Genomic DNA, 14,253 nt, shown 5'->3' on the forward strand with positions numbered 1-14,253 from the left:
GCTGCTACTCTAGGAGATGGAGCTAGAAAGGGAAATTACCACACGGACTCGAGCTGGGAGCAAAACCGGACTACAGCCAGCACAGAATACCACACGGCAGGGCAGGGTGTGAGGAACACCAGTCATCCAGCAAGAGCTTGGTTAGGCCACACGTAGACACTCGAAACTCCAATTTAAACTGGACTCCAGTGCTAACCTTATTGGAAAAACCTGGGAGGTGGGCGCGGGAGGCGAAGCCGCCACGGCACCAAACAGCTGGGCACAAGCAACCTCCATTGCTGGCATCAGCTGGGCGCGGGCACCTGCAGCAGGCGGAAGCACCTGGCTTCGCCTCAGCGCGTGCTATTCCCCAGGTACCGGCCTGCGCTAAGGGTACAGAGGCGGTGGCTGGGGCAGCGCGGGGAGCGTAGACTGGCGGTGGGCGGGCTGCTGGACAAGGCCGCAGCTAGTGCGGGGGGGCTGGTGGTCCCCAGTCTCCCAGGGGGCGGGGAGGAGCCTGAGCGAGAGGAGATGCTATTGGCGGAGGGAAGGGAAGACCGCGAGCGGCCTCCGCACTTCTCGCGAGAGAACAGAACTCTTTGCGCGTCTGCCTGAGAGGGCCCGGCCGCAGATAGATGTTCTCCCGTTGCTGACAGTCGCTCTCGCGAGCGTTGTGTGCCCGGAAGCAGTGCGGCCACGCGGCGGAGCGGACTGAGTAGTGTGGGCGACAAGAGCCGAGGAGTGGGGGTGGGGAGCGGGTTCGCCACGTCCTGTACGGGAGCCGCTAAGGGACAGAAGCAGCTGCAGGAACCGGCCAGATGCCCAGCGCCGCCCGCAAGAGCCAGGAGCGCGACCGAGCTAGCATGGAGCCGCCGCCTGCTGATGTGGGTCTAGGCGGTGTGAGGGAAAAGGCACCGGGTCCGGGGGGCTGGGCCGCCCGTCCCTGGAGGGGTGCTTGGGCTGCCGTGAGGGACGGGGGCACTGCCCACCCCGGGAGGCCTTCGGGGGCTGCTGGCTGCAGAGGAGGCCCTGGGGGAGGGGAGGCAGGTGTCCCTAAGGTTCCCCCCCAGGGTAGGGAGCGGGGAGCCAGTGCTCACACTATGGGAGATGGCTTCGTGCTCGTGTCGCACTCACTCGGGCTCCCAGAGGAACTATGCCCAGCCTCAGGCGTTGGCCTGTCACAGGGGCTCCTCCACCCCCCCCCCCCCAAAGGAGGCAGCTGCACCTCTGTTTGGAGATCTCTGCTTATACGGCCCCTCTCAGTCTAGTGTCTGAGCTCCCAGCAAACGAATGGCTTTTTATCCTTCGTGGGGTTGTGTCATAGGTGGGTGTACGACCGGGGTCCCCACACGAGCAATGAGAAACACTCCAGTTATTCTCATGGGGCAGTCAGGTACCAAATCAACACTACTGTGTCACTGCACCAAAATACGAGTTATGGCAGCATCCTGGTGGCCTGGAAAGTGTTTGTCTTACACTTTGAGTTCACAGGTCAAAGCTGAGCAGTGGTAAACCAAAGTCTTTTTGCATATAAAGAAAACATTACCTTAGACTGCATCAGGTAGGCAACCTATGGCACGTGTGCTGATTTTCAGTGGTACTCTTACTGCCTGGGTCCTGGCCACTGGTCCAGGGGGCTCTGCATTTTAATTTAATTTTAAATGATGCTTCTTAAACATTTTATAAACCTTATTTACTTTACATACAACAGTAGTTCAGTTATATATTATAGACTTATAGAAAAAGACCTTCTAAAAATGTTAAAATGTATTATTGGCACGCAAAACCTTAAATTAGAGTGAATGAATGAAGACTCGGCACACCACTTCTGAAAGGTTGCCGACCCCTGGGCTACATCTACACTACAGGCTCTGAGATCCATCCACTGGTGATCGATTTAGTGGGTCTAGGGAAGACCCATCAAATCGACAGCAGATGGCTCTCCAGTCGACCCCTGTATTCTACCCCCCAGGACAAGAGTAAGGTAAATCATTGGGAGAAAGTCTCCTATTGACCCCACCCCGCCCTGCAGTGTAGATCCTGCGGTAACTCAACCTAAGGTATGTTGACTCCGGCTACATTATTTACATAGTTGGAGTTGCATAGCCTAGGTCGACTTACCGCGGTAGTGTAGACATACCCTTAGTAATGGCATGTGGAACAAACATCAATAACACGTGCCCAGGGAGCGACTTGTTTAATTTTAAAATGTGAAAAATGAACCTTTCATAATTAATTCTGGGCACGGATGGCTTCACTAAAAACAATAGAAACTGGTAAGCGTCTATTAGCTGCAATTAAATGTACACAACTGCCAAAGTATTCTAATAGAATAAGAAACATGCCAAATCTGTTCACTTGTCAGTAAACTGATGAACTTTACTTTGTTCCCTGGAGAGCTGCAGATTTGGACTAAGAGGGAAAATGGATTCCATGATTGGGATCCCTCCATTTATAATGCCCTGTTCCCATGCATTTAATCTTGTAGCAGTTGTCAGTGGTACATCAGCTCATCTTGGCTGTCATAGTAACACACAGGGAAGCTTATAGAAAATAATGCTATAATTATTTTAGATTACCCTGTTGTCCTGTCATGGGCCAATTGACTATGTAATTATTTTTTACATACTTTAGTATACATTTTTTTGACAAAAATATTTTTTGTTTGTCCCCTCCAACACCTTTTAGGATTATGCTAAGGAGAGATATGGCGTATTACCACTGATACAATCACAAGAGAAATCAGGTCAGTTACAAAAACAAAACAAACTTCTAAAACAATTTATACTATGTTGGATACTTGTGGTGCCGGTTTTGAACTAAAACACTTCTTTGCTACACTGTTTTTCTGTCTCCCTTGTCACTACTTGTCTCCCTATCCGTGTCCATTTATACTACTACATCACAGGTGTCAACAAAAAAAATTCATTCTAATTGTTACTCCAGAATTATTGCTTTTGAAATGTTAAAGGCTCTGAAAGCATTTGCATTGATCTGCAAAGACAGATGATGAAATATTAGACAATGAAATATGGATGTCACTCAGGCCAGATCTACACTTAAAATGTAGGTCAACATAACTACAACACTTGAGTGTGAAAAAATCCAGTCCCGAGTCCTAAAGCTATGCTGACCTAACCCTTGATGTAGATGTAGCTAGGTTGATGGAAGAATGCTTCTGTTGACCTAGCTTCTATCACTCAGGGACATGGTGTTCCTACAGAAATAGAAAAAAACCTTTCCGTTACTGAAGGCTGCATCTGCTACAGGGTTATGTTTGCATAGCTACAGTGCCATAGCTATGCTGCTATTATCCCTGCAGTGTAGACATGGCCTAATTTGTTAAAATGTTCATTCTTTAGCAGGGAAAGGTCCACAGATCCTCCCGCTGCCTATTCAGCTTGTTTGCAGTACTGGAAGTAGAGACAGACCTTTCAGTCACTGAAGCGACCTAAATGTCCTCGAAGAACCAAGAGATTTTCTTTGTCTCCCACTGCAGGCTTGACTCTTTCTCAGGATTAAAATTAAATTGCCATGTACAATGTTACTATTCTAAAATTGACTTACTAAAATTTAAATTAGTTCAGCAAGTCCTAGGAAATGGAATAGCATTTGTTCCCTTGGTTTGGAGTAAGCAGTCTGATGAGATATTGCAGCAGCTATCTAGCCATATAACTATCTATGTCAGGGGTAGGCAACCTATGGCACGCATGCCGAAGGCAGCACATGAGCTGATTTTCAGTGGCACTCGCACTGCCCGGGTCCTGGCCACCGGTCCGGGGGACTCTGTGTTTTAATTTAACTTTAAATGAAGCTTCTTAAACATTTTAAAAACCTTATTTACTTTACGTACAACAATAGTTTAGTTATATATTATCGACTTCTAGAAAGAGACTTTCTAAAAATGTTAAAATGCATGACTGGCATGCAAAACCTTAAATTAGAGTGAATAAATGAAGACTCGGCACACCACTTCTGAAAGGTTGCCGATCCCTGATATATGTACTTATGGCCCTCATCGCAGTACATGAGCACCTGACAAACATGGATTTTTATTCTCACAATACTGCTGTGAAATAGGGAAGTATTCACATTTTACAGATTGGGTTCTGAAGTACAAAGAGACTAAGTGACTTGCCCAAGGCGTCGTACAGTCTGTGACAGAATGAGGAATTGAACCCAGGGGTCCTGTGATCCAGCACCTTAACCACTGGACTAGTCCCTGCTCATAGCCTTAGATGCAAGAAACTATGGCAGAAAATAGTAAAACTAAAGGAAAAACCTGCCCCTTGTACACATCCTCCATAATGGAATGTGTAAAGGGAGATCTCTGCCTCTTCTGCAAGGAGATCAAGACTTGGCAGTTGCTGCCTCTCCAAGAAAGGGATTGTGTGGGTTCTCCTCAGGGAAATGCAGAGCAAGGAAAGCAAATGAGGAGGGGAGGAGAAAGAGCCACAGGAGTAGCAGCAAGCAGTGCCTCCCTAAAATGGATCAATGGCTACATCTACATTGTGAGCTGGGAGGATGACTCCCAACTTGCATACACATGCTTGCGCTAACTCTCATCTGAACTAGCACAATAAAAATAATACTGTAGCTGAAGCAGCACAGGCTAACCGTCCCATGTACAAACCTGCCTGAAACCCATGGGTACATACTGGGGGTGGCGAACCTGTGCGGCTGCTGTTTACAAGCCAGAGAATCCAAAGGCTGTAAGAAGCTCCTGGATACTACATCCATAGCCACTGCTGGTGGTTGCAGCTCTGCACAAACTATATGGGGCCACCGAAGGACAAGGAACTGACATGTCAGGATATACTAACAAAGAAAAGGTGATACATGTTTATGGGCCAACCCCATAAGCATAGCCCAAGCTGCTTTTACGCCTATGCCCTACTCCAAGGGGACGCTGACTACCCCAGCAAGCGGATCTGGTGTTCCAGGGCTTCTTGGTTTGGAGATTTGCACTACAATGGAGTCCCAAGAGCAGCTCCCTCCTGCTAGTTTCAGACCTTCCACCAAGCAGCCTCTCCCCACCCCCCACCCCCCCCAAAAAAAAAAGTTCTCCGCATCGATCATTGCCAGTGTCCAAATCCATTTCACTTGGTATTGGAGGAGGTAGTCAGATCTGAGTGGGAAAGCCCCTCAAAATGAAAACAACTCTCAGAAGAAGATAGGAAACTCTATAATCACACATCTAAGACCAAGGTAGATGCCACTTTCTCATTCTTATTTAAGAATGTGGCAACATAGGAAGGGAGGCCTCTTACCAAAGGACTCCACTGACAGAAGAGTGGTCTTATTGCTTAAAGGAAATTGAGTCTGGTTTGGCCCTAACAGCATCAGCACTATCCACCGCATGTATCCTGCATGGATTGACAGTCTTGGAGGAACTACCACTCAAGACAAGAGAGCCCATAATTTGGGTGCTTCCTTCTGGAAAAAGTTTATAGTAACTGTTCTTTTCTGATGTCCATATGGATACACTCCCCTTCTCAACCAGAGTCATGAATTACAACATGCTATATGTAGGCACATGTGGCTTTGCATGTGGAAAATCATCATAGAGGGTAAACAGCTTCTAGAAATTGTTTAGAAAATCATTGGGTAAAATAGTGGCAGAGACAATAAATAAATAAATAAAAAGACAATGACTAGACAGCACAGGAAGAAATACAGACCGTTCTACAGAGAAACAGATTTTTTTAGGGATCATCATAAACAAAGCATGACAAGGGACAGATTGTCCTACCTTACACGAGAAGAGATTGCAGACCTGTGATCCTAGATTTCCTAGATGATCCCTCAGAGCGTGGGAAGAGCTGCAGACCCATCAATTTCCAGGTGGATTAAATGATGTATATTGAAGACATACAAACCATGGAATAGGGTTCCTCTGTCATAAATTAGAGCAAACTCCTTAAGGTCAATAGCATGTTCTTGCCCAAAAGAGTCTTACAGACATATCTGTAATGGGGTCATATGGTCATCAACCCATGCTTTGGCAGGAGAGTGCCCAGTGCTGTAGTTCTTCAGTAGATGAGTTCAAGTAGGAAAAAAGAAAACTTGGTTTAGTTCATCAAAATTAACACCCTCACCCCCAGAAATTCTCTTACTTTTAAAATCCCAGTCTGAGGATTTGCAGATTTTGCCTCACTGAAAAATAGGACATTTTGTATATGCTTATCTGAAAATGTTTTCTTCAGATTACAAGGTCCACAGAACCAACGCGCCTGAGAAAAGTTGGGATTTATAAGGAGAAACAATATTCGTTTAAAAGAAAAACAGTGGAAACGGACTTTCTTGTCTACATGTTCAGATCTTCTCACAGGTCCTTACAATTGTAGTTTGCTCTACAGTATTCTCCCTACAATTGAACCATGTTGTCACTTCCCTGCTAAAAGCTTTTGTACTTTAAATAAAGTGTTTGGTGATCACTATGTGTTGGAAGGGCACAGTATAAAAACATCTAATTGTCTTAATATGGTAAACTGTGGAGTACTAATACTGTCTCTTCCTTGCCTCTCATTATGGATTAGTCTGTACACATCCTACTTGATCTGTGTGACATTGAATACTGTTGCTCATGCTATTTATCCAGCACACTCCTCTTTGAATACTTCTTTTCCACTGTGTCTCATTTCACTTTTCCCTATGAAGTGCCTTTAGGTTGTTGTCAAGAACCAAAGAAATTGGCCCTCTCCTCGTGAGGGGGTGATGGTATCTTTAACCTTGACTATCACCATTAGGTCAAGGACTTTCTTTTTGTCCATATTATCCATTGGCTTCTAACTCCTCACTAACTTCCCACTCTAAGTTTAGATTCTGAAACTGTCTGTTCACCTGGATTAAAAAGTCCTTTTTGGCTTGTGTCTTTGGCTGTTTTTGACTGGGGTTTTTACTTAGCTCCCTTGACCCCAAACATATTTTTCCCCCATATTTCATGTCTCTACGTTTGTTCATTATCTTGGAACATTACTAGAATACATCCTTCTTTGACCCTCAGTCACTTCCCAACTTGTTTAATGAAATTGCTTCTCCTTAAATTTAGTAGCATAAATTTTCAAAAGTGATTTTGAATACTTCAATTTTTTAGTGCCCAAGTTTTGAGACATCTTAGTTGAGTAACCAAAATCATTAGTCACTTGACAATTAGCCCGAAAGGTGCAGAATGATACAGCCAATTTATTCTCCCAGTCTAGGAAACAGGACCATTATCATCCCACTATATTCATGGATTCCTATTTCTCCCCAAATCTAAGTCAAAATTGTTCTGCTACTTCACACAACATTTTCATAGGTATTCCTCCCTGCTACACTAATCTCAAACTCATCTTCTCCTTCAATCATGGCCTGGTTGTAACTCTATACATTCAGTTTCTCTTCTGCTAATGTTGGCAACCCTGCGGCTATTTGATGTTCTCACATCCCATTAAATTATGTCTTTAGAATCTTTCCTGTCTGCTTCAGGCTATGATTGCTAATTAAACCCAATTGACTTTCCCTCCCTTTAGCCCATTTCCCTTTGCTGTAACTACTTGCATCTTTACAGCCTTTGAATTTCAGCTTTTTCTACTCAACCTTCATAAGTCATCTTCCACTCTCTGCCTTTTTTATTTATGCAGTACCATAGGAATATCAGAAGGCACAGACCCTGCCTCTAGGAATATACAATCTAAATTGGACAAACACTGATAAAGGAGGGAATGAAAGAGCTTGGTTTACAATAAAGATTGACTTGTACAGTTGATACAGCTTGTTTTATTGGTTAAACTTTTCCTTGTTTAGAATAAGGTCAGCTACAAGAGAAGCTGGAGTGGACTTAGTGGATAATAGGTAATTTAATAGTGTTTTGAACAACAGGTGAGGATTTTTGTCACCCTAAAAGGAAGTGGCTGTTTTGGGTGTAGTGCACAGTATAGAAAAAAGGCATAGATGCACAAGTGGGAGGAAGAGACAGAAGGAACAAGGTGAAAAGAATGGGTACAGCTTAGGGAGTGAACAGGACAGTAGATAGAAATAAAGATTGACGTATAGGCAGAAGCAAAAATGTGTAGCACCTTGAAGGTGAGGACTTGGAGCTTGAGTTTGATCTGGGAAAAGACAGCCATTAAAGTGACTCCTGGGAGAGAGGGGACATAGTTGGAACAGCATGAAGGAAGGATTGTTTTAGCTACAACTTCTTGGATGCCTTGAAGAGAGATGAGGGTCAGGGTTACAGTCATGCAAGGCAAGAACAAATCCTGGCATGAACAATCAGCATGTTAGCAGAGAGAGGATAGAAGGGTGAATTTTATAAATGTTAGAGAAGCAACAAGCTACAAAAGTAGCTGTGTTTACTTCTGGAAAAATAGTTTTCTTTATTATTCCTCTCTTTGGATCTTGTTTTATAACCCTTTCTGTGTAAGGTGAAATAATTCAAATTCATTTTTAAACTATATAAAAATTCATAGCAAAATGTGAGTTGTCTGAAAGCTGGACCATTGTGTACAGTAAACTTTTAGAAATGTTAATTTAATGCAGATTGCTGGTCATGTCTAATGCATTAGATATTTGTAAAAAGAGTGACACATCAGTCTGTCTTTATGTTAAAGTTGTAGCTTTGAAACATTGCAGTTTTAAATTAACAAAATTCTAGTTCTGCCTAAATATCAAACTTTTAGAAGTGCTGGAAACTAGAGGTTGTACCACTTGGATATTTGCAATAGCAATGCTGAAATGCGAAGATAGGGAGCTGTTACTGGATAACACCCTGTCCAGCTGAGTAGATTTTCCATCTGAGTCCTCTGTGTGCTTTAATTTTGTAGCTCTTTGTTTCTATGTGTCTATTATTTGTAAAGGAATGACTAGTTCTTTCCTATCTGGGGGAGTAGTGCTAATTGCAAAACAACTATGAATGTGTTGCTAACAGAATTTTAGGTGAAATGACCTATGTGTTACCCAGAACTATCTTAATGTCAAAAAGAAAAAAGGATTTTCCAAACCAAAAACTTAAATCCCAGAAATTAAATCCTAACCCAATAGAGAATAATACCATTGCAGGCAAGTTGTGAAAGGTATTCAAAGGCAGAGAGGAGTTCAGAATGGTGGACAGTAACCTTGAGTGGGCAAGCGATGGGAGAGTTCTGATGGAAAGAGAAACTCGGAGTAGGGATGATCGAGTTTCTAGTTAGGGAAATTAAATTTGGTATTTGAAAAAGGTGGATCCCACTGAATGGAGAATCCTAGAAGCAGGGATGGAGCTCTGTGTTACCTTAGATTGCCGGTATAACATCTCTCTTGTGAAGAAAAAACTATTATCCCTTTTAATGAATAGTGGTTTTAACCACATATCAACTATGAATGAATAGCTGTTGTTGCTAGAATTTTTGGGTTATAAAAGGTTACTTATACCGTAACTGAACATTAGATACTGTTTAAAAATAAGTGAGTGCTCAACATTATTCAGCAAAATTACAGCCAAGAAATTAGGAAGAAGTACAATTGAGAAGACAGGTAGAAATAAATCTATTCTCATGGAGTTACCGTATTAACTGTTTGCGGCAGTGTGAAATGTCAGTTGTCTGGTTAGTTAATCCCTTTAACTATGGATTTATTTTAAAAATATTTTCCCCAATACTTTAATATGCTGCTTTATGGGCCTTATTCTGCCCTTGACTGACCACACACAATTCCCATTTATAGGAATTTAAAAAATAAATACATGTGGTCGGTCTTTAGAGTTTTAGGAGATGCACAGAAGCATGTAGTAAGTTAAGTTCTCATTCTTAACTGACTTTCCATTCTTCATTCCAAAGTAGTGATGGCTTAAAACTTAAAAGCAATATTCATTGCTTCCAAAATTGCACTTTAATCAAGACACTTAAACCATTATCTTTATGAATGTCCCTTGTATCGTTAGACCATGTTAATGAACACATTATGAAAGTCTAGTGTAGACAATGTACTGTATAACACATAGTAAGCTGGTAAAGCCTAGGAGGAACTTGGACTTTATAATGTTAGTTAGCGTATGTTCGCTAATGTGATCTAACACCGCATCTTTAAATCCTAATCTAGACAAAGCCTTAATTTTCAGAATGGCTTTTGGTTTTCCTTGTCACTTCCTTCATTCTTGGAATTTTTTCCTTTCTATTTCCCAGTCTCCATTTGGCTATAATTAATATAACATGGCACTTCAGCACCAGCCCAAAGATGGTATACAAATTTCTAGGTTTGTAGGTTATGTCTGCACAGCCGGTGTGAGTGAGCCTCGGTTGGCTAGAACTTAAAAAATAGCTGTATATTCAGTGCTTTGAATGTGTGGTTTGCACTGATGCTCTGGCTCTGAAGTCCACCCCCTCCTTAAGCTCGAGAGCCTGAGATGCAACTTCAAAGTGCTGTCTATACAGCTATTTTTACAGTGCTAGCATGAGCCGTGCTAGCTCAAGTCTGTCGACCTAGGCTTGGAGGCTCACTCCCCCGGGCTGTGTAGACATACTTTTTAAAAATTCAGCCTCTTTGGATATTTAAGCACCTAAAGATGCAGAAACACGTCTAGTGCGGTTTTTGAAAGGATCAACGGACTTAACTCCCAAAGTATAATGTGGGAATTCTGACTCTAAGCGATCATTGTCAGACCTGTAAAAGACTGTATGTTACACAAAGATTGCACTTGCAAGGCATTAGCCCTATTCTTCCACAGCACCCTGGGCCATATTTTTGAAGTTATTTAGGCCCTCCGTGTCAGTATTGAGTTATATAAGTTTGGGTTTGCTCATGTAGAATTTTTTATGAATCCATAGCTCTGTAGTGTTTCTGGTTCATGCTTTTTTGCAAGTACACCTGCAAAATAATTTACCTCATAAGGTTTTATGTCTCCAAAGAGCTGTAAAAGCATTAATTAATCAACAGAGTTTAGAAACTGATGTCCAGCACGACTTTCTACCTACTCTACTAATCTCTAAACTCATTTAGACCTTGTCCCCAATGACAATTACAAGTCAACCTATACACTAGCCTGAACCATCTTAAAGCTAGTTGATCAAAACAATTCATGGCATGTTGCAAATGGGATTGTGGTGTTTTTATGCTTTTTAACACCCATTAATTAGTAATGGTTTTGTCATACAAAGATGAGCAAGTACTGTAGAGAAGTCTAGTGTTCAGAATGCAATGACAAACAATATTTATATTAAGCTCAACATACCAAAATAACTTTTTCATTTGATACAGATCGAGTTTTGGTTCGAATAAATGACTTGACAGTAGAGAAAGCTGATGAAGTGGTTTGGGTTCGTGGCAGGATTCATACAAGCAGAGCTAAAGGTGAGATGCATCCAAGTTTTTTCTTGTTTTGTTATTACAATAAACTGAGTATTTTGTATTTTCCTTACGTCTCCTTCATCAGAGAGAAGTAACATTCTAAAGTGTGTCTCACAAGAAAATACCAGTTTACTTCCAGTGTTTCACTATCCTTTTTCAAAACAATTATTGGCACTTATTTCACATTAAATTTTAGTTATCGTAAAAACAATACAAACTAGAGTATGGCAGCTGCCATCTTGCTGCCCAGAGTGATAATTTGAGACAGTGGTAGTCTCTCTCTCTCTCTCTCTCTCTCTCTCTCACCGCCCTCTCCCTCTCCCCCTTAAAATCTTTGGGAGAAGAGAGACTCTGAGGTTGTTCTTTGTTAAACTGGAATCTGTACTGAAATAACACATTTTGCTGTATGTAGCATTGGTTTTACTAAATTTACTTCATAGGCAAACGGTATCCAAGAGTTTTAAAAAAGACAATCTTAGTCATTCTATTTTAGTTGAACTTTAGAAATTTGTTTTAAAACATGCTTTCACGGCTACATAAACATTCAGATTTCTAAGTAAAACTGAATCGCGTTCCGAATCGCATTCCGAATCGCTGCATAGACCAAAATCACTCAGCAAACTGAATAATTAACGTATGGCTTAGTTTTTGTTGCCATCTTGTCCTCTAAAGAAAACAAAACCATTTTAGTTTCAAATTACCAAAAAACTTCAAATTAAAACAAAAAAAAATCACCTTTCTCAACTGAGAGAAAGGGAAAGTCCTCTGTAGGTCCTGAGTACTATGGGCTGTCACACAAGGCTGACGGCCATTTTTCTTCACTGGAACCAGTAGTTCTCCCTTGAGAACCGTTTGCCATGTGCAAACTGAAATAGGCTTTGGCCCTTCAGGTTACATCAGACACTGACAACTGTTGGGTTGATTTCAGCTGTTTTTGTCTATTCTGTTGAGAATTGATAGTCCTCCCCAGATTTGGTGAGTAAAGAACATAAAGAAAACGGTCCTCAGAAATTACACATGATAGTAATCTGAGAACAGGAAAAAATGCAGAAGGCAAAGAGGGGAGAAGAGTTCAGTCCAAGAAATTCCCTGAGAAACCAGTTTAGTTAATCTTTCTGTGGAGATAATAAAAGAGAGAGAGAATTTGTTCTGGTTTCTCTTGCTTTGTCAGAGTCCTACCCTCAGATCAAAAAATAACCTTAAGACAATTAGACTCTCTTTATATCATTTTTAAAAGTTTTAATTTGTTCTCATTTTAAAAAGTTAAATTTAGGGAGATCTGTCTTGAGTTCTATAATTGTATTCCTGAGTGTGTTCTTCGACAAAAAAAAATTGAAATTTCTGCGCGCACAATTTTAAAATGCTGCAAAATTCTGCAAGTTTTATTAGTCAATAAATAAATGCAGAGGCTCCAGCATGGCAGTGAGGAGGGGCTGCACAAACGTGGGAGGTCACCTTGCAGCCTCCCCACCCCCAGGACACAGACTCAGCAGTGAGGCTGCACCCAACGCTGATACAGCACAAGGCCTGGGCCTGCCCCAGAAACATCCACGGCTCTGCGCCAGGTGCATCAGGTGTGGAGCAGGCAGGCTCAACCAGGGGGGATCCAGGTGTGGGGTGAGAGAATTCTGTGTGGGACAATCTGGGTGCAGACAGCACCATGATAGCATTGCCAACCTAATCTCCAGTGTAGGTGCAGTATGTCAACATAGCTAACTTCGCTTAGGGATGTAGAGTTCCTATACTAACAGAAAAACCCATTCCATTGGTGTTGGCTGCATCTACATTATGGAGTTATGCCAACTTAGCTACACCGACATAACTATGCCCTAAGTCCTGGGTCCTTAAAGTTGAAGAACACAAGTGAAGAGAAGAATTTATTATTTGTCTTTCTATATCCACAAATGAATACAATGTTACATTTAGAGTTGGTCAAATTTATTAATCAAAAAGCTTGTCTAAAAAGAAAAATGGCTTTTTGAACAACGTGGAAAACGTCTGAAATTTTTTCATCAAAACAAAATTAAAAATGGTCAGTTGTCAATTCTTCTGGTTCTGATTTCCCCCTTCCTTTTCTCACTTTTTTTCCCCCAATGGAGAATGGGTAGAGGGCCTAGGTAAAAATTAAAACATTCAATTTTTTTAATAGAAAATATTTAATTTTTTTTCGCAGCCCTTGTTCTATTTTGAGAGATGCAGTAATTATATAGAGGCTTATAAGAAAATATGACACCTTACAAGATTGAAACCAGATTTTTTGGCACAGCTTATTGCAAGATTTTTTTTTTTTTTCCACGCTACACTGATGGAGACCTGAACATCTTATATGGGAAGCATCTTAGATATTAAGGCCTTATTTTCACTAGGAAAAAAGATATGCTTTAAAATCCTAGTTTAGACAGGGCAGGTAATATGTTTGAGCTAGCTGAGTTAAATCCTAGGCTCTCCCCTACTGCAACCAACTAACAACTCCAATCAACTAACAAATGTTCAAAATAAACCTTTTTCCTTGTGTAGGATCTCTTGCATTGGGCTGCCCTGTATTATTTTTTACTCATATCTTTTAGTGAGACTTTGTCTTGGCTATAACAGTATCTGATTTGAACACTGACGTTCTTATTCTGGGACAAACCTTATTTCCACATGTGAAAGTGATTGAATGTAGGCTGTTAAAGCTCTTCATGAACTTTAAGTTTTAAGGAACATCAAAAGATTTTGATACATGAAAAGAACTATAAACCTAAATATTTTTCTTGCATCCTGATGCTTTCCTTTTCCCTTTGTCTCATCTCAAAAGGCATCTAATCTTGAACTAGATATGATCACGACTCCTCTTTGATATTTTGTTTCACATGGTTTAGCCCTTTGGAAGAAGTTCAGATTTTTCCTATTTTCTTCTAACTGTGCTGTTTTAATCATCCCCAGCAATGAAATTTGTTTGATCACTTATCATTTGTGTGATTAGAAATA

General features: G+C 41.4%; 1 protein-coding gene across 1 annotated transcript in view; it reads left to right on the forward strand.

The window, feature by feature from the left end:
• The first annotated feature begins 627 nt into the window (after positions 1-627).
• Positions 628-14,253, forward strand: part of DARS1 (aspartyl-tRNA synthetase 1) — a 68,582-nt gene continuing 54,956 nt past the window's right edge. The window contains exons 1-3 of the mRNA XM_054044132.1: positions 628-863; positions 2,668-2,725; positions 11,194-11,286. Coding sequence (XP_053900107.1) covers positions 798-863; positions 2,668-2,725; positions 11,194-11,286 — 217 coding nt within the window. The 5' untranslated portion in view covers positions 628-797. The remainder of the gene's footprint in view (positions 864-2,667; positions 2,726-11,193; positions 11,287-14,253) is intronic.

This window comes from Malaclemys terrapin, chromosome 11 (assembly GCF_027887155.1).
Source record: "Malaclemys terrapin pileata isolate rMalTer1 chromosome 11, rMalTer1.hap1, whole genome shotgun sequence".
Lineage (NCBI taxonomy): Eukaryota > Metazoa > Chordata > Testudines > Emydidae > Malaclemys > Malaclemys terrapin.